Here is a 21,239-nt window from a genome sequence, read left to right on the forward strand (position 1 = left end):
AAAAAAAAAAAAAAAAAAAAGATATTTCAGCAAATTTTAAATTATGAAATATCTATGTGACACACTCATCATCACATGCTTATTATACATCTCATTTTCACGTAAATTGCAAAGTTATCCCCCTAATGTACATAGACAAACCTCAGAAATATCATTGCTGTAGAATTTTGTTTTTACAAATTTGCCGAAAGATCTTTATAAAAAAAAAGCATTGCGGAAAGACCCCTTAATCTAGAAATTAAGGTCTGTCGACTTGATAATTTTCCCATTTTCTGTAATATTGTGGGTCGAGTTTTCTTGGATTAAACAAAAGAGAGTAATTACATGAGTTTCAAAAAAAAATTTCCGTCAAAACAAAGACCCTCATACAAAAAGAAATGATGAAAAACATCACTTAACTTTTTATATTTGTTGCAAAAAATGAAACTTAAATTTTTATATTTCCAAGATAAAGATGAGTATAAATATTTACTTGATCAAGTGGGTACGTAAGTAAGTTGGTATAACTTACATACTCGCTTGATCAAGTAAATATTTTTGTTATAATGCGCCTGATTGTACATTTTGTGTTGAGAACCATAAGTGGCACTGTAGAATCAGAGGAAGAAGATGATTGAAATCTCGTGTATTGACTTGGAAACATATTACAAGGATATATACAATACAGAAACTTATTCACCAAGACTAGTTAGCTAAACTTAAGGAAACTAAAGACTGTAATTACGTAAGTTATGGGATACGATTTGTGATATCGAATAATATCCCAATACCCCCCCTCAAGCTGGAGCATGGAGATCGAGAATGTCCAGCTTGGACCGAAAAGCTTCAAAACATGTCTGACCAAGCAGTTTAGTGAAGATGTCTGCAAGCTGTAAGTGACTTTTAACATGGAACAAGGCAAAATTGTTGGACTGTATCTCATCGCGAATGAAATGGCAATCATTCTCTATGTGTTTAGTGCGTTCATGAAAGACTGGATTTGTAGCAATGTGGATAGCAGACTGACTGTCGCAATAAAGGCGGATAGGTTGTGTATGAGAGACACCAAGGTCGGTTAGAACTCGCTTGAGCCACTTGAGCTCCTTGGTGATGTATGCCATCGACCGGTATTCAGCCTTTGCGGAAGATTGACTGACGGTGCTCTGTTTCTTATTTTTCCACAAGATCGGAGAGGTACCAAGCTGAATAAAATAACCAGAAACAGATCGCCGAGTGAGTTTACAGCCCGAGTAATCTGAGTCACACCAACCAGTTAATTGAAAATTTGGTTGTGCCTTCAATAGAATTCCTTGACCAGGATTCCCTTTTAAATAGTGAACAACACGTAATGCAGCACGCCAATGATCATCACGAGGGGCTTTCATGAACTGAGCAAGGATATGCACACTGAATGCTAAATCAGGTCGAGTGGCAGCAAGATAAATGAAACGACCAATAAGCCGTCGATAAGGCGCCGAATCATGAAGAAGAGGAGACTTAGATAAGGCAAGCTGATGATTCTGTTCCAGCGGAAAAGGAACTGGTTTAGAACCCATCAGTCCAGTGTCAATAATAATCTCCATCGCATACTTGCGTTGACTAAGATAAAAACTCTTGGAACTGCGAGAGACTTCTATGCCAAGAAAATATTTTAGAGGACCAAGATCCTTCATCTTGAAACACGATGCCAAATATCCTTTAAACAGAGCAAGAGCTTCATTCGAATTACTTGTGATGATCATATCATCAACATAAATGAGGATGTTGATGCGAATTCCCTTCTTATGAAAACCAAACAATGAATAATCGGCTAGAGATTGAACGAAACCATACCCTTTCAGCACTGTTGTGAGCTTGGCAAACCAGCAACGTGGAGCTTGCTTTAGACCGTAAAGAGATTTACGAAGTCGACAAACTTTGTTCTCACCAGCAAAATAACCCGGTGGTGGTTTCATATAAACCTCTTCCGTCAAATCACCGTGCAAGAAGGCATTGTGTACATCCATCTGATGAACAGGCCAATTATTACCTGCAGCAACCTCAAGGAACATAAGAACAGTCTGCATACAGGCAACATGAGCAAACGTTTCCCCATAATCCACACCCTCAACTTGCTTATTACCCAAAGCAACCAGTCTTGCCTTATAACGTTCAACACTACCATCAGAATTGTGCTTGACTTTGTAAACCCATTTAGATCCAATTGCTTTCTTGCCCGGAGGTAAATCCTCAATAGTCCAAGTATGATTTTCCTCCAGAGCGTCAATTTCGGTACCCATCGCCTTTGTCCACACTTTACTCTTAGCTGCATGGTTGTATGTCTTTGGTTCGACAGCCGCGGTAATGGCCACAAGATATGCTCGGTGAGTCACTGAAAAACGAGAACAACCGACATACTTGTTAATCAGATATAGAGACTTGGAAGTACCCAACAGTTGTGTTTGAGCCGTGTTAACAACGTAGTCGTTTAATGTCACGGGAAGTTGACGTTGTCGAGCACCACGGCGGAGTGGATTGACCGGTTGTATAACCTCTTCCAGAACTGGCAAATCAGATGAGGACGGAGAGATAGAAGAGCTAGAGAGAGAAGTCGGAGAAGCAGAGCTCATCGAATCAGTAGAGAGCGAAGCTGGTGTTGGTACAGGGGACGACGGCGAAGGATCGAGAGTCTCAGAAGATAAGCTTGAAGAAGGTTGTGGAGGTAATGGGCTTGAAGAAGTTGGGCCGGATAAGTTGGTATTATGAACAGGCCTATTATCATCTTCTTCAAGTATGGCCGCTAAAGGTGAACTCGTCACCGTAGTTGCTTCTTCTTCCTCGATAACACGAGATGGAGGATCAAGAAACGGAAATTCGTCTTCACAGAACACCACATCGCGTGACACAAAAAAATCTTGTGTGTCAAGATCATATAAACCCATGCTTTCTTACCGTATGGGTAGCCGATAAAAACACATCTCCGACTCCGAGGAGCAAATTTGTTGCTTTTATGAGTGTGAGCATAACACAAACTACCAAAGACCTTTATATGAGCATAATCAGGAGCAGTACCGTGTAGTTTCTGGTATGGAGTTAAACCATTCAAAATCAAGCTAGGAGTGCGATTGATCAGATAGCCGGCGGTCAAGATACATTCGCCCCAGAAGCTAATCGGGAGATGAGAGTGAAAACGTAATGCGCATGCAACAATGAGTATATGACGGTGTTTTCTTTCAACTCGACCGTTCTGTTGTGGTGTCCCGACACAAGACGTCTCATGTATAATACCAAGAGACCGAAAGTAAGCAGCCATGCTTATAAATACTGTCCCATTGTCGCTGCGAACTCGTTTTACTGTTTTCTGAAACTGTCGAGTGGCTAAAGTGATCAAACTTTTGAGATTTGTGGATGTTTCAGTCTTGTCATGTTGAAGATAAATCCATACACTCCGAGAATAATCATCAACAACTGTAAGAAAATATCGAGCACCAGAAGAGGATGGTGTGCGATAAGGTCCCCAAAGATCACAATGAACTAACTCAAAAACGGATGTTGTTTTATTATCACTAAGAGGAAAACAAGATCTTGTTTGCTTGGCGCGGAAGCAGACATCACACGCTTTATTGGAAATTGCAGAAACAGGAATTGAAACATGAGGAAGTAAACCAACAACTCTTGAAGAAGGATGCCCCATTCGATTGTGCCAAAGATCATAAACCTTTGTCTCCTGCATTGTTACTGACGCCACCAGCTCCATACGACAGAGACAAAAAGTTCCTGACTCACGCTTCCCCGCTCCAATCGTCATCTTCGAAACGAGGTCCTGAATAACAAGGAAGTGAGGAGTCATTTGCACAACACAACAATTCTCATCCATTAGCTGTCCTGCTGAGATAAGATCGGATTGCAGTTCCTCAACAAAGAAAACAGATTGCAAAACAAGGTTTGGTCCTAAAACAACTGTTCCTTCCTGGTTGGAGACCCTCTCACGGCCATCGGCCAGAATGACCAAAACCGGCTCCATGAATCTCACATTTGTAAGGAGATTATAATTACCAGTGAGGTGATGTGATGCGCCAGTATCTAATATCCAAGATGGAGAAAAATACTTACCAGATAGCTTTTCGTTACTGGAACTCGCACCACCATGTGATCCAGCATTCAACATCTTCATGAGGTTTTGCCACTGACTGTTGCTCAAACCACTTACTCCGTTACGATCAGCATCGATGACAACGTAGTTTGCTTGTTCACCATTCGTTGTATTAGGGACGTGAACCACATTAGCATAGGTCGAAGAACGGCCACGACCACCCGATGAGGCTCCGCCAGAAAAACCACGACCACGTCCTTGCACCGTTTGACTACGTGGGCACTCACCCCACCACTCTGGGTATCCAATAACCGCAAAGCAGCTATCAGAAGGATGACCAGGACGATGACAATGCTTACACAAGCCAACCCCATCATCGCCACGAGCAGCCGGAGCGAAACGAGGCTTTTGATGAGCAGCATAAGCGGCAACTTCATGAACATCATCACCCTTCTTTGCATGATTCCGGAGATCCTCTTTTTGTCGAACGATGTTATACACCTCCTCCATTGGTTGAATGGGTGTGCGAGACACCAAGCTGGATCGAACCGTGGTGAATGAATCATCAAGACCTGACAAGAAGTCATGAACCTTGTCTTCTTCTCGGTCTTTCTCCTGGAGTGATTGCAAATTGCATTCACATTTCCCACATTTGCAAACACGCAAGGGACAGTGGTTAGACATGTTGTCCCAAATCCTGTTTAGCTTGCCATAGTAAGCTTCGATCGCAAGTCCTCTTTGTTTGCAGCAAGCTAGCTCCGCTTTTAGTTGTTGAACACGCGGACCGTTCGTAACAGAGAATCGTTTCTTTAGGTGATCCCAGAGATCATTCGCAACATCACGATGAGAGATGTTGGAACGTAGAGATGGATCAACGGTCATCCGGATCCATGAGACCAGCAACGCTTGGATGGTCCACCAGTCTTCAAGATCTGCAGATCCTTCGTCAGGTCGGACAATAGATCCATCGAGGAATCCAAACTTTTTTCGGGAGCACAGGGCTGTCTTCAATCTGCATGCCCACTCTTCGTAGTTAGTCCCTTTCAACAACGAAAGGGAGATCACATCACCGGGATTGTCCGCAGCACTCATGTCGTATGGAGAGATCTTGTGTCGTACCTCCATGGTTGTCTGGTTCGTGGTCGCGTCGGTCGTATTGTTTTCAGCCATAATCGAAAAAAGAAATTTTTTTATTTTTTATTTTTTTTTATTGTGTTTCGTGCTCTGATACCATGTAGAATTAGAGGAAGAAGATGATTGAAATCTCGTGTATTGACTTGGAAACATATTACAAGAATATATATAATACATAAATTTATTCACCAAGACTAGTTAGCTAAACTTAAGGAAACTAAAGACTGTAATTACGTAAGTTATGAGATATCACAAATCGAATAATATCCCAATAGGCACCACACCAGATAGATCATCCTAAATCGGACTTTGCCGTTTTACATCGTTATTAAATACGTACATATGCGTTCAATGATTGATGTATCCAGGCTCCCTGGCCCATGCAGCTGATTTTATTTGTTTACGAAAAACGCAACCACTCTGATGCAATCGAGAATTATTATTGCTCGCTTCTTACCGAATTCAAATAACTTGACCCCACCAATCCGATAAGGCTATGTGTCTCACCCTCAATCCTCATGACCGATCCTAACAAATTTGGACTTCCGAAAAATAAAATAAATGTGTTTCTTTCAACTAGTTCCACTTGACTTGAGCCTGTAAGCTTATTTAAAAGACGTTAGAACTTGATCCTTCTAAGCCAATGTCCCATATAAGTTTTATTTAACGGCTGGTTTCGAAAAATGGAGAAACTTATGAGCTTCAGAGTTTAAAATAGAACTTACTAGCTACTTAGCTAGCTATAATGATTATCACAACAATCAAATTTCTTTTTGCACATCTTTTTGTTATTGGCGTGTAAGTGTATAACAATAATTTTTTTCCAAGAAATACAGGGTTCGTTTATCTGATTCCACTTCTATCGCTAATTAATTTGCACAAGATGATTTGAATTGTCACATGTACTATATAATTAGACTCCAAATTTCTTGGGCTATTTTTTTTTGTATCAAGAGCAATTGTATATGCCCATTAATGTATCTACCCGGCTTTGTGGAGAGTAACGACGGTTCAACAACTTTTGCTTGATGAGGCTGTCTCATGGTCTCTTTTGAATTCTCGGGAAAAAGTATATAAAGTCAATCCCTTATGGTTATTACTGTTTTCTATAAAGCAGGATGAGTTCATTTCTTTAACTCATGTTTGTTAGAGCTTTCTCTTTGTAACCTAGTCTGAGATAAAATGAGATGGTCTACTTGAATGTCCCCTTACGTTATCATATATTTTGCATCTACGTACTTGGGAGTAGTTATGCATCGGCGCAGTCCTGCCTCCACGACCTCTAGATTTACTACCCCTAAGAACCATTAGATCGATCTAGAAACGAGATGAATCAAAAGAGAAAAGTTTGGGAGAGAAATCGCACTTTGAGAGAGGAGAGAGTTGAGTGTAAAATCCTAGATCGAGTTTCCCTAATAATAAACGAAGAGAAGTCGTTTTGGTTTACCTAGTTATTAACGAAAGAGAGTCGCTATATGATCGCAAGAGAGTCGCAGTGTAAGTTTACCTAGTTATTAACGAAAGAGTGACAAATTGGTAGCAAAAGAGTGACAAATTGAGATAGTCATAATATAGTGGCAAATCAGTCACAATGTGTGACCATTTTAAGACTACCATATATACATCACAAAATAAAAATCTTGAATTCTACACATTATGAACAAAACTGTTTATATAAATCACTAATGATAACTCATAGTAGTAGTATAAAGTACATGTAATAGTAAGATTTAGTAAAACAATGTTTACATCACTTAGTTTTGAACTTTTCTTCATTGCAACACATTCTCATAAAAGAACATGTAAAATAGTCCTAATGTAGCCACTAATGTAAGACCCTTTTGTGATCTTTATGTTTTGTCGTTAATAAGCGACGTTTTTCTCTCCAATTTTTTTATAGTAGTTGAGTCGTCGCAAAATAGTCTCAAAAGTGTCTCTATTTTGTGACTGAATAAGTAGTCACAAAATGTAATCCCCTGAATAAGTAGTCACAAAATGTAGTCCCAAATTACAGGTTTTCTTGTAGTGTCAATTTTGGTTGATTAATTAAAAAGAAGTGAATAAGAGTGGTTCATCCTTAGGAGTTAATTCAAATATTTTTCAAAATAAACTTATTAGGAGTTTCTAAACACTTTATTTTTAAGTATCAGCTTACTATGCATATAAATCACCATATGTATTAATGTATATATAAATACTTATTAAATAACATTTTATTTTGTACTTTTATGTATGCAGTATATACACAGAGATATAGTTGTCCTCGCGATTAAGATGTGTATGGGCATTATTATATTTCTAGAGGATGATGTGCCAACTACCCACATCAATAACTCTATCAACTAAAAATACGACCCATAAAATAGTGGTTGTTAAAATATGAAGAATAGAAGATTCTGGCATGCCTGTCAAATGATTAAAAGAAACGGTAGAAACCATGTTTTTAACCGTCACGTTCACTATATAAACCAGGGCGACGACAAGTATTATCGTATCATCCAAAACAAAGCATAAGAAAAAAATTAGTGAAAGCTTTAAAACGAGAGAGAGAGAGAGATATATATAGAAATGGCAACTTCGGGAACATACGTAACGGAGGTTCCATTGAAAGGATCGGCTGAGAAACACTACAAGAGGTGGAAGACCGAGAACCATGTCTTCCCTGACGCCATCGGCCACCACATCCAAAACGTCACCGTTCACGAAGGTGAACATGACTCCCACGGCTCTATCAGGAGTTGGAACTACACTTGGGGTACACATTTACTTATACACTTTCTCTCTCTATTTAACACTTTTTTTTACACACAGTGTGAGAAACTAGGGTCTTGGTAGTCTATATTTGCCAAATATGAATTATGGTGGTTAATTAATGTATGCTCTCTCTAGGGTTTTGTTCACTATGCATGACGTAGTACGTGACTTTAACAACCTATGCAGATGATCTAAATGGAACATTAGTCCGCTGAAAATTCTTTGTGATCATAGTCATATTAGTCACATATTTATCTTATATATATGGTTGACTAAGTTGGATGTGGGAAGTTTTAACTAATGAACACGTACATGTGTGTGTGTAAAGATGGAAAGGAGGAGATGTTCAAGGAGAAGAGAGAGATAGATGACGAGACTAAAACGTTAACGTTAAGAGGATTGGACGGTCACGTGATGGAGCAGCTCAAAGTGTATGACGTCATCTACCAATTTATTCAAAAATCTGACGATACCTGCGTAGGCAAGATCACTTTAATATGGGAGAAGCGCAATGATGACTCTCCAGAACCAAGCGGCTACATGAAATTTGTCAAGAGCTTGGTTGCTGACATGGATAACCACGTAATCAATACTTAATTATCGCCACCAAAGTCACAGTCATCATCATCATCATCATCATCATCATCATCATCATCATCATCATCATCATCATCATCATCATCGTCATCATCATCATCATCATCATCATCATCATCATCATCATCATCATCATCATCATCATCATCATCATCATCATCATCATCATCATCTTGATTTATGAATTAAGGTGCTTTTTCAGTATAATAAATGGGTATTGTGGAGTTTCATTTCTATGTGTACGTTTGGTTCTGTATGATGCTTTAATATGTTGTTGTGCTCATCATATATCGGGTTCGATATAATGATTGTCAAGAATAAAATTATCACATGTTTCAATGTTTGTTTAATTCACAATTTTTCATATTTATACAGATTATTAAACATCTTGTGACCAGTACTTTTGAATTAGGCAAATTATGAATACCTAAAAAACAATACATAGATATTTCAGCAAATTTTAAATTATGAAATATCTATGTGACACATGCTTATTATACATCTCAGTTTCACCTAAATCGCAAAGTTATCCCCCTAATCTACATAGACAAACCTCAGAAATATCACTGCTGTAGATTTTTGTTTTTACAAATTTGCCGAAAGATCTTTATAAAAAAAAAAAACATTGCCGAAAGACCCCTTAATCTAGAAATTAAGGTCTGTCGACTTGATAATTTTTCCATTTTTCTGTGATATTGTGGATCGATTTTTCTTGGATTAAACAAAAGAAAGTAATTACATGAGTTTCAAACATTTTTTCCCGTCAAAACAAAGACCCTCATAGAAAAATAAATGACGAAAAGCATCACTTAACTTAAATTTTTATATTTGTTGCAAAAAAAAAAAAAAAACTTTCAACTTTTTATATTTCCAAGATGTATCCTTAAACATGACGATGTGGGGAAAAAAACATAAAGACGAGTAGACAACATGTATAAATATTTACTTCATCAAGCGGGTACGTAAGTTGGTATGACCTGAAAACTTTTAAATTTTTGATCAGATACAATATTAGTTTGAGAAGTTATTTAATGTTTCATTTACAAGTTTAAAATATGTTCAAGGAATGTTTTATAGTCAATTAGTCACCAACTTACGTACGTACCCGCTTGATTAAGTAAATATTTTTTTGTTATAATGCGCCTGTTTGTAACATTTTGTGTTGAGGACCATAAGTGGCACCACACCCGATAGATCATTCTTAATCGAACTTTGCCGTTTTACATCATTATTAAATTGTAACGTACATATATATGCGTTCAATGATTGATATATCCAGGCTCCCGTGGCCCATGCAGATGATTTTATTTGTTTACGAAAAACGCAACCACTCTGCTGCAATCGAGAATTATTATTGCTCGCTTCTTACCGAATTCAAATAACTTGACCCCACAATCCGATAAGGCTATGTGTCTCACCCTCAACCCTCATGGCCGATCCTAACAAATTTGGACTCCCGAAAAATAAAATAAATGTGTTTCTTTCAACTAGTTCCACCTGACTTGAGCCTGTAAGCTTATTAAAAAGACGTTAGAACTTGATCCTTCTAAGCCAATAAATGTCCCATATAAGTTTTATTTAACGGCTGGTTTCGAAAATGGAGAGACTTATGAGCTTCAGAGTTTAAAATAGAACTTACGAGCTACCTATAATGATTATCACAACCATCATATTTCTTTTTGCACATCTTTTTGTTATTGGCATGTAGTGTAAAACAGTAATTTTTTTCCAAGAAATACAGGGTTCTTTTTTTTTTTTTTTTTGACAACGAGAAATACAGGGTTCGTTTATCTGATTCCTCAACTTCTAACGGTAATTAATTTGGACAAGAGGATTTGAATCGTCACATGTACTATATAAGAGCATCATTAGTGGAGTACCTCTCCTAAGTTACTCTCAAATTAATTAATCATATAATTAATAATAATTTAAGTAAAGCAATCCTAAGAGTATTTTTGCAAAATCATTCATTTACTAGAGAACCCAAAGAAGGTTACTCAATCTTTTAAATAATAATTTTTTAATTTATGTTTAGTAATTATCAAACTTTAATAATCTAAAATGACAAAACAATTATTAAAATTTTTATATTACATAAAACTTTGGAATCTTAAATATATTTTATAAACTTTGGAATATTAAACATTTTTTACAAAATTCAAAATAGATCACATATTTTACAAAATTTGAAATATTAAACTTATTAAACAAAATTCGGAATGCAGAATGCAAAAGTAGTAATTCTTCAAACAATTAACTTAAAAATCCAAAACTTTTTATAAAATCCAGACATCAATAGTAGTAGTAACTAGATAAAAATCCCAAACACCAACAAGCATTCATAAAAACAACAAAAAAAAAGTAACAAGGCTTTTGATTTGATCCTGCGATACCAAAAAAAACAGACCCAATAAGTTTTGTATGTTCTTTAAACTTCAAGCTTAGTTCTCATTACTCTAAAACATCCCGAAGCTTCAAGTTTCTCTTTTGCTTGTGTTGAGAAGGCACAAGCTTTGAAGTTGAGCTTTATGCAGAGCCGTCTACGGGGGCAGAATTAGCTGATGGAGTTTCTTCCGGTGTTGTGGATGCTGTTTCAGAACTAGGGATTGTTGCATTTATATCAGCAAGAACAACTTCAACCATAAATTTAGGCGACGGTAGCTTCCTCTGCATTGAAACAAGGTCAAACAGAAAGATATATCATTTCAAAACGGGAGGATTGATGGAGAAAGACCCACCAATCAGACTTCACACACAGATTGATTAAAAAGACTCAAATATTGTTGATATACCATCTGTAGTGATATACCATGTACTCCCGAATGGTCCCATGTACTCACATATACCAAGCTCTCGAGTCATTCAAATACTACAGGCCCTCCTCCTAACCAATAACTTCTTTACCAGTTATAATTGCAAAAGAATCTCATCACATTTCTATTCCTTTGAAAGTTGAAACTGAGAAAGTAATTGAGCCTAAATATGTTTAGCCTCTTTGCTAGATCACACTTCTAAGAAAGGCTTATTATATGCTTTAGAGTAATGAGAACTAAGAGCTGATACCTTTTCAGCGACTAAATCAACGTCTTTATCTGGAGTTTCAAAATTAGGCAAAGTATAAGACACACCGGTGTCTTCCTCAGGTATTACAGCTTGGGTTTCTGTTGATATCTGTTCTGAACAACCTTCACTAGCTGCACCAGTTGCAGGAAAAATCACGACTTTAACTCTTAATCCTTAATCCTGCACTAGAAGCCCCTAACTAACACCATATTCAGTGGGCTATACATACATATAGTCATTCACATGTTAATAGACTGATCAAGAAAGCGCTACTAACATTGACAAGGAATTTTTCATTGAAACACAAGGATCAGTTTTAAGAAAATACAAGATCGTCCACGGTGCTTACAAAACAAATGCAAGAGACTCAAGCAAGAAAGTGTTTTTATGCACAGAACTAATTGGAACTATATCACATTCACGTTACTAGTTAATCAACACTATGAACTTCTACTTTCTAGTACTTTTCACCTTCTATTGCTGAAGAAACATCTAGCCACTAGTCCTAAATTCTAGAGTATAACCTAACTGTCCCAATTAAAGAATCGAGATTAAAAGTTAGTTCAGAAACATACCTGGAGTAAAAGCATGACAATCGCAAAAATAACTTTAGCGATCTCTGTCAAGAAGTTGACGCTAATAGGACTGAAGTTGAACTTCCCATCCACCTTAGACATGTACACCAATGGCCATTGCATTATTCGATTTGCAGTCTTGAGTTAAGACCAATCATCGATTCCAATCATCTACATACAAAAAAAAAAATCAAAAACTGATTGTAACCGTTCAACCTTTCTATCATTTAAAATTAGGAGGATATGGTCCCAAAAGCTTACCGAGAGCCAAATGTTTCCCCTAATTGAGTATTCACCGATAGAATTGAAAGGAAAAACGAAGAAGAAGAAACATACCAAACGAGGAAGTAAGAAGAGAGGTCTGGTGATTTCTCCAGGCCAGTGAGGCAGTGACCATCTCTCCAGACTCCACCCCAAAGTCGCGTCGGTGGAGATAATGACCCAGATGACGATAACGGCAGGGAGGGTCGCGAAACAGAGAATCGATTGATTTTTCTGGTTTTTGGTGGATTCGTCTTTTAGATCAAGAGAGAAAAGAGAGAGAAGATCAGGAAAGAAAGAAAGAAGAAAATAGAATGAAAAAACAAAAAATCTTTTATATTTATGCATCAACGTATCAAAACACGCCACGTAGCGTTGCTTAACGCGTTGCTCAATTCCTTCTCACAGAATCGATTCTCTTCATAATTGACCAAAAAATAGATTTTTTATTATGTTTTGGGCCCTACATACAAGAGTAACGCTGTGAGAATCTCCCACTAAAGATGGTCTAATTAGACTCCAAATTGCTTGGGCCAATTCTTTTTGTATCAAGAGCAATTGTATAGGCCCATTAATGAATCCATCCGGGGTTGTGGAGAGTAACGACGGTTCGACAACTTTTGCTTGATGAGGCTGTCTCATGGTCTCTTTTGAAATCTCTGGAAAAAGTATATAAAGTCAGTCCCATATGGTTATTACTGTTTTTCCATAAAGTAGGATGAGTTCATTTCTTTAACTCATGTTTGTTGGAGCTTTCTCTTTATAACCTAGCTAGTCTGAGATCAAATGAGATGGTCTACTTGAATGTCCCCTTACGTTATCATTGATTTTGCATCTACTAGGGAGTAGTTATGCATCGGCGTAAAACTTCTATGAAGCCTTCATGCTCACTACAGGGTACAAGTGTTATGAATCTTATGATATTTTCTTACTCTCAGAATTTATCTAGGCATATGTTTAACAAATATATATATTTACTTACACTGACTCACATCCAAAAATATATGTTGAGAACCATAGAATTTATTTCTCTAGAGACAGGGACAAAGATCATAAAATGATATGACAAATGACTTTACAAAACAATTAAGATTGCGTTATGATTTGTATATATACTAATAAACGATTATATATACTATCGATATTTCCTCGTGATTATATGTGTTTATATACAGTATAATTGGTAATCTCAACGTCAGGAACATACGTGACCGAGGTTCCGCTAAAAGGAACCGCAGAGAAACTGTTGATGGATGAGTCTTCGATTTACCCTGCAAAAGAGAAAGGCAAGAAGAGTGAGATTGTGATGATGAAGAACCAGAAGCGTGGATGCTAAACGAAGAAGAAGAAGAATCGTGAAAGAGGAGAAGTGGAGAAGAACAATGAAGTGTTATGGGCCTGTTGGTGTATGAGTGGTCAAGGCCCATGTCAAAGAAGAATTGTTAAAGGGTTTAGTTAAGACCCACTTGGTTGTGATGTTGTTTTGTTAAGTTTTAACTAAGTTAGTTAAGTCTAAGTCTAGAGTTGGTACAAATTGATGAGAACTGTTAAGAGTACAAGTTAGGACATTGACATGTAAGGTGTGTAGCCGAGCTAGTGGAGAGTTGTTAGTCTAAAGCTTTTGAGTAAACTATGTAAGTGTGGAAAACCTTGTTATAAGGGGGTGTATGTGAGAGTGTAAGATATATGAGAAAATGAATGAATGAGAGTTCTAAGAAAATTGAGTTCTTTGAGTGAAGAAAGAAAAGAAACAAACTTGAAATCAAAGTGAAAATATCAACAGAAACACTACAAGAGGTCGAGGAACGAGAACCATGCCTTCCCTGATGCCATCGGCCATCACATCCAAAACGTCACCGTTCACGACGGCGGCGAATGGGACTCTCACGGCCATGGGGTCATCAAGATTTGGAACTACACAATGGGTATACATTTGCTTAGACCTTCTATATATATAGTCCAACAATGTATATATACAACTAATTACATATAGTCCATGTGTGAAACTAGGATTTTGGACCCTTTGGTAGTACGCTATTGCCAAGTTAATCATTCGTCAGTGGATTCAAGACGGTTATGGTCATCTGTAATTTGGATGCTACACCCTTTTGGGTTTTGTGGCGGTTAAGAAAATATATAATTCATCTTCTTGAGAACCGTATGACGATACAATATAATAGCACTAAATTATGCAACTAAATTTACAACAAATAATGCAACTCAATAGTATTTGGTGCACCCGAAAGGACAAGAAGCTAATGTCCCTTTCTGATTTTCCTACACCAATCCATGAGGCACACAAAATAGATGGACACACCACCACCAAAGGGATGGATGATGTATAACGTTGATCCGACAAGACACTATCAATAATTCAATATATTGGAACACGTTTTAATTAATAGCTTTCGAAATTAAAGAAAGTAAAAAGTTGAGATGTGATTTTGCTCAAAAAAAAAAAAAAAAAAAGTAAAAAGTATACACTACTAGTGTTAGCTCACGCTACTCTTAAATAATCGTTATTCTATTTTTAAAAAATAATATAAATTAATATATTATTTTTTTTTGGTGTACATCAAAATTCAAAGACTACGTAATATGAATTTAAATAAAATAAGTAAATCAAATTTTCTTTTGATGATAATATATTTAGTGCAATTAAGTCATATTGTATCTTATATGCCATATGCCATATATTTTTGTAGCTGTAGTCATATTTCAAAATCATTGTGATATATATTTTCATAAAATTTATTTTGTAGTGTTAGTTATGCATTTTTTTTATTTTCTTTATCGTGATAGTTTAAAGAGATTTAAAATGTTTCAATTTAGAAAAAAATCAAAATAATAAACAGTAGGTTTAGAGTGTCTCATACATATATAACTAAGTGAGTCTAATCATAGATTATTAGACTAATATATTTTTCATAAAGGTAAAATAAAGAAACAGCAACTACTTTATTAAGTTATTATCTTAAAGTCTTTAATTTTGTCTGGACTTTGATTTATATGAAATAATAATGTTTTATATAGATTATAATTAAATTATATATCATATATTATATTACATGTATATTCTATTCAAATAAAATGAAACTTTTATTAACTTAAGATATCATTGGTTAAATCAAGGAAAAATAATGATATTGTAGAATTTATAAAATTACTAGATTTTAACTCGCGGTACACCGCGGGACAATTTTTTAACTAAAATTTTTAATTTTTATTTATTTTTTTTATATTTTTTTTATATATTGTATAATTGTATTTTGAAAGTTACTTCTAGGATTTCACCCGTATACCACAGAAAATGATTTATTTTTTACAGTCGTAATTAAATCAACTTTATTTACTATTTTTAGATTCAACCCGTTAATACATATACAGTAAAATATTAGATTAGTTACAGGAAAAAAAATCCTAAATTATCATATAAATTACATGATTATCATGCTCACATATTACTCTATTAAATCATTACAAAGTGCATAGAGCATTTAATAGTTACTTTGGAATCAATTAAACAATTATCATTCAACAAAAACTATGAACAACTTCGCAAACTCATCTCTTTATTCTCTCCTCCTCCAACATATTTTCCTCATCTATGGCCTCAACATAGGCCCCTTTAATTTACTTCCAATTGTTTGAAAAGATATACAAATGGATCAAAGTAAAATTCTGGGGTGTACCAAAAACCGAAAAGCTTGGTAAGTGCAAAAAGATAGTATATATACAATAATAAATCTAAAAGAGAAAGGCACTCTAGCTTGGTAAGTGCAAAAGGATAGTATATATTAGGATTCTCATGTATGTCATATGGTAGTATGAATCTGAACTCACCAGAAATAAATATAGAATATAAAAAAATAAAATTAAACATTTAACAAATTTTGGAAATAAAACTATAAAATCGAATCACCTATATGTTATTATTAAAAACAGATACAAATATATTTGCCAACCCCATGAATATTCCTAACAATGCTATCGAACTAAACATGCATTAAAAATTGTAAAGTCTTAGAAATGTAATATACGAAAATAATGCATCAATTAAACAAACATCAAATTCAGAAAAATAAGAACAGGAATATCATAATAACTCCTGCTATAACAGCTAAACTTTGAAGAATATGAACCTATCTCTTGTGTGTACTGGATGCTTGTAGTGTAGAGTGAATGTCATATATATATATAGTGTTTGAGCTGATGGTAGGGTTTCGTCATTGTGAATGTTCTAAAGTCTTGATTAGCAAGTTTGGAATATACTTTTCTCGATTTGATTTGTTTTGATTTATGGAAGGTTGTTAAGGTATATTAATCTAATATGCTCGATTAATGGTAATTAAATTTACACCATTATTGCCACAATCATTTAGGGGTTTAATTTCGTAAGGTGAATGAGTATTTTAGAAATCTGGAATAAATCTTAATAATGCATATTAATCAGCAATCTAATAAGATATTAGCAAATATGTAATCGTTTATTAAATTCAAATTAAATCTTTCCTAAAATACAATCGACTATAATTGGTTGCTATATTATAGGGATGTAAATAAGTAGAGTTTAACTAAAATAGAAGATTCGTGTGACTAAGAGGATCTGAATACACAATTTATGCCATAAAAATTTTTTGGTGAAACCCGGCCGAAAATATTTGGCAATATTAGGGAGGATCCGATTAATTGAATCGGTTATAATTTTAAGTAAAAACCCGACCAGAAATAGACAAAAAGTGATAGCACAATTTGTACTTCAAAAATGTTAAGATAGATGTATATATAGATTTAAGAGTTTATATAGTCTCTAAAGATCTATTAAAATATGTTTGGAGATTTTTATGGGATTAACAATTTAATGCGTAGAGTTGTTTTTAGAAAAATCGAAATGTATAGATGTTGTCAAGATTTTTATGGAAATAAACATAACAAAATTAGGTGGATTTAAATAGTTCCATTAATTGAGTTTTTATGAAATGTTATTTTAGGAAAATCTGTAGGGGTTAATGTTGCAAAAAAACAAATTAAATAAGATAAACTTCAAGGGCATAAACCAAAATATACTTCAAAAATGTTAATATAGATGTGAGATTTGAAATATAAGGCCATGAGGGTTATAGTGAGATATGTGTCTTTCTTTTAATAGATAATACAGAAATCGATGTATCAAAAGTAACTATTTGAGAGTTACAAAAGTGCAATTAAGTGCATACTAATACATTTTTAACATGTTCTATTATATTAAATTAAATTCATTGAGAATGCTACTATAATATTATTATGAGAGTTACAAACAAAATTTTATACTTTTCCAACTCCTAAAATTAAAACCCATTTAATTTAAAAGTGAGTGTTGGTGAGTCAATAATTTGATTCAAAAGTATAAAATGTTACACATTGATCGTTTAAAAGGAATAGAAACATCTAATTCTCAAATAAACTTGATTTTTTTATTAAAACCAACATATCTGAATTTAAATTTAACTATGGAAATTTTAAAAATAAATATGAATAGATTAAAAAGACAAGAAATATAAAAGAAATATTTTAGTTTTATATAAATAAAATAAAAATTGAAAACAATGTTAAATATATATAATAATTTCTAGATTGAAATATATAATCAAATTCTTACAAAACATATGAGATATAACAACATTTGATATTGGTGGCAGAGAAGGAGAGAATGATTACTTATAAGACGATAATACAAATTAGATAATGGAGATGAATCTTTAAAACTAAGAACAATGTAAAATATATATCTTGTAGTCTCTAAAATTAAAATTTAGCATTAAAATTTACAATGATATCTCATTTGTTTTTTTGTAACCTATACAACAAAAATAAGAAATTGAAAACAAAAAAAAAAACAAAAAATGATTTGAGGTATTGTGGAAGAGAATGAGAGAAGTGGAAGACAATAATAGAAGTGGAAGACAATGAGAGAATGTGAAAATGAGAAAGTAAAAGAATGCAAATATGAGAGAACGAGAGAATGCTTATTTATATGATAAGAATTGATATAAGTTACATTTAGAATTATGGAGTTACAATAACAATTTATTGTGTTTTAATAAAATTGAATGGTGGAATATGATTAATGCATAATTTAATTTATTTTCATTTATAATTTTATTTTAATGTGTGAGTTAAATGTATTGTGTTAATTGAGTTTTAAATATTGTTTAAAGCAATTAAACAATTAGAAAGAAAAAAAAAAAAAAATTAGAACTCTTAAATGAAAATCAACCAATAAGGAGATATCAAAACCTTACTTTTATGTATATGATTTATAGATTGATACATTGAAAAAACTATGCTCTATTTTAGAGTTAAAAATAGAATATATATTGGAGATAGTCTTAGCATACATGATGTTTGTGTAGAGACCATATATCATATATTCAAGACGAAAATTGAGTATTGAAAATGGTTACAAATATTACCAGATAAATCTCATATTTCCCTATATTTTTTCCAAAGCTTTAATATATGGATGCGATCAAGACTTATATGATGATTCGCTAGATCTCTATAACCAAAAAATTATTATCGAAACTCAGTAACCATGAAATTAAATAAATAAAAATTAAGTTTTAGTCTCAGTCGTAAAGAAAAATAATTGATAAATATTTATATTTTTGCGAGTGGTTTTACAACTTTATATTTTCTTTAACTCAATCTTAATATTTGATTTTCTTTTTGACTTCACAATTTGTTGCTACGGTTTGATTTCTTCAACTAGCCTCCTAACAAATTTCTTCTGAATTAGAAACTCTATATGAATGCTTAAATTAAAATATGCTTTACTTCTATGATGATGGGTTATTTCTCGGTCCTTGTCTATATTCTTATTCATTATGTTAAAAAAATGAACTCTCCAACATGTCAATTGGTGTAGATGGAAGTTAAGACAAAATCAGAAAAATTGATATCAACAATAGATACATTCCAATTATTTTTCTGACATAACTACATTCCTAATTTATTTTAACTTACATCTAAATGTTTTCTAGTTATTATATTTGAACTTATCATATCTATATGTTGACTTTTCCATCAGATGTGTTTTATATTTTATCATAAATGTATAATTTTTTTTTTTGTTTCAATTGGTTTGATCAGTAGTTTTATTTGTAGGTTATATACTTCTATGGTATATGCTTTCATTAGGAAATATATTATACTTCTATGATGATGGGTTATTTTTCGGTCCTTGTCTCTATTCTTATTCATTATGTTAAAAAAATGAACTCTCCAACATGCCAGTTGGTGTAGATAGAAGTTAAGACAAAATCAGAAAAATTGATATCAACAATAGATACATTCCAATTATTTTTCTGACATAACTAAATTCCTAATGTATTTTAACTTACATCTAAATGTTTTTTTAGTTACTATATTTGAACTTATCATATCTATATGTTGACTTTTCCATCAGATTTTGATGATCTTAAAATAAAATATGGGGGAAAAAAATCAGACCGACTCAAATTCATCCAATCAATGAACTAAACTTCAAAAACCTGAATTTTGTACTATACTAATGAGATTATGAATCTAGACAATATGTTTAATAAGGTAACAGAAGAATCACCAATGATTATTTTGAATAATTAATAAGTATATTCCTGATTTACCATATGCTTCAGTGCTAATTTTGTAATCATCCTTAATATAATTTTTTTTTGTAATAAATGCATATTAAAATATGGCTCATGTCATAAAAATTTATGAAATATCTTATACTATATCTCACATTAAATTCATGAAAAGAAAAGTGTGTCAAATTTAATGTTTTTAGATTCGATTTATCATCGCTATTTTCTAATCATTTAAAATAAATAGTATAATTACCATTAAATTATTTTTTGAAACTATTGATTTCTATTATTTCATTGGAAGATTAAGCAATTATGTTATTTTTATTTTCTTGTAGTACATGCGTATTAAAGACAGTCAAACTGTAACTTATAGACTATTAATTTAATTTTATCTGAGTTTTGTCTTTAATACAATATATATTATTATTGAATACAATGTGATTTTATAAATATATTAGAACATATTTTATATTTTTAAAAGTATTTTCTATTTTCTATTTTTATATTTTATATTTTATATGTTATGTTATGTGATTTTACAATGTGTTTTATATTTTATCATAAATGTATATTTTTTTTTTTGTTTCAACTGGTTTGATCGGTAGTTTTATTTGTAGGTTATATACTTCTATGGTATATGCTTTCATTAGGAAATATATTATATGTTAAAACTAAAAGTTGGAAGAAATATATTTTTGTAATAATGTGAAATTTTTTTTTTAAAAGCAAAGTATACATCATATAAGATATAAATAAAATGAAGTATATAAAAATATTTAATTAAAGATTAGTAAAAAAGACATGTGTCACAAATATAAAACGCCGAATGTCGCATTGACAAGCAAAGTTAGAAAAAAACCTTCTCTTATATAAGATAATTGAAAACTGACAAACTAGTGTTACTTATACAAAATAACTAACCAACCCAGTTTTAAATTAAGGATCCTAAATCACAATGTGTAGTAATTCAGTTTATCTCATTTTGTTTTCTCAAAACACTAATGTTATTTTTGTTCGAACAAGAAACGAGAGAGAGAGAGAGAGAGAGAGAGAGAGAGAGAGAGAAGAGAAACTAAGGAGAGGGGAGTCATGTCTGATTCTGATAAAGAGGTCGAGAATCAGATTCTTGAAGCTGGGGTTAAGCTTGTTGACCCACCTTCTTCTGTCGATGAGCTTCTTTCTCTCCTTGACGTG

General features: G+C 33.4%; 2 protein-coding genes across 2 annotated transcripts; one reads left to right on the forward strand and one right to left on the reverse strand.

The window, feature by feature from the left end:
• Positions 7,680-8,877, forward strand: LOC104731105 (MLP-like protein 328). The gene is made up of 2 exons (XM_010450371.2): positions 7,680-7,940; positions 8,268-8,877. Exons 1-2 carry the CDS (start codon positions 7,754-7,756, stop codon positions 8,534-8,536), a joined length of 456 nt encoding a protein of 151 aa, XP_010448673.1. The 5' UTR covers positions 7,680-7,753; the 3' UTR covers positions 8,537-8,877.
• LOC104731106 (CMP-sialic acid transporter 3-like) lies at positions 10,775-12,285 on the reverse strand (the record flags this gene model as incomplete). Its single annotated transcript, XM_010450372.1, is given in 2 exon segments — positions 10,775-11,203; positions 12,175-12,285. Coding segments are annotated over 2 exon segments (252 nt in total), but the record flags the coding sequence as incomplete, so codon positions are not given.

This window comes from Camelina sativa, chromosome 12 (genome assembly GCF_000633955.1).
Source record: "Camelina sativa cultivar DH55 chromosome 12, Cs, whole genome shotgun sequence".
Lineage (NCBI taxonomy): Eukaryota > Viridiplantae > Streptophyta > Magnoliopsida > Brassicales > Brassicaceae > Camelina > Camelina sativa.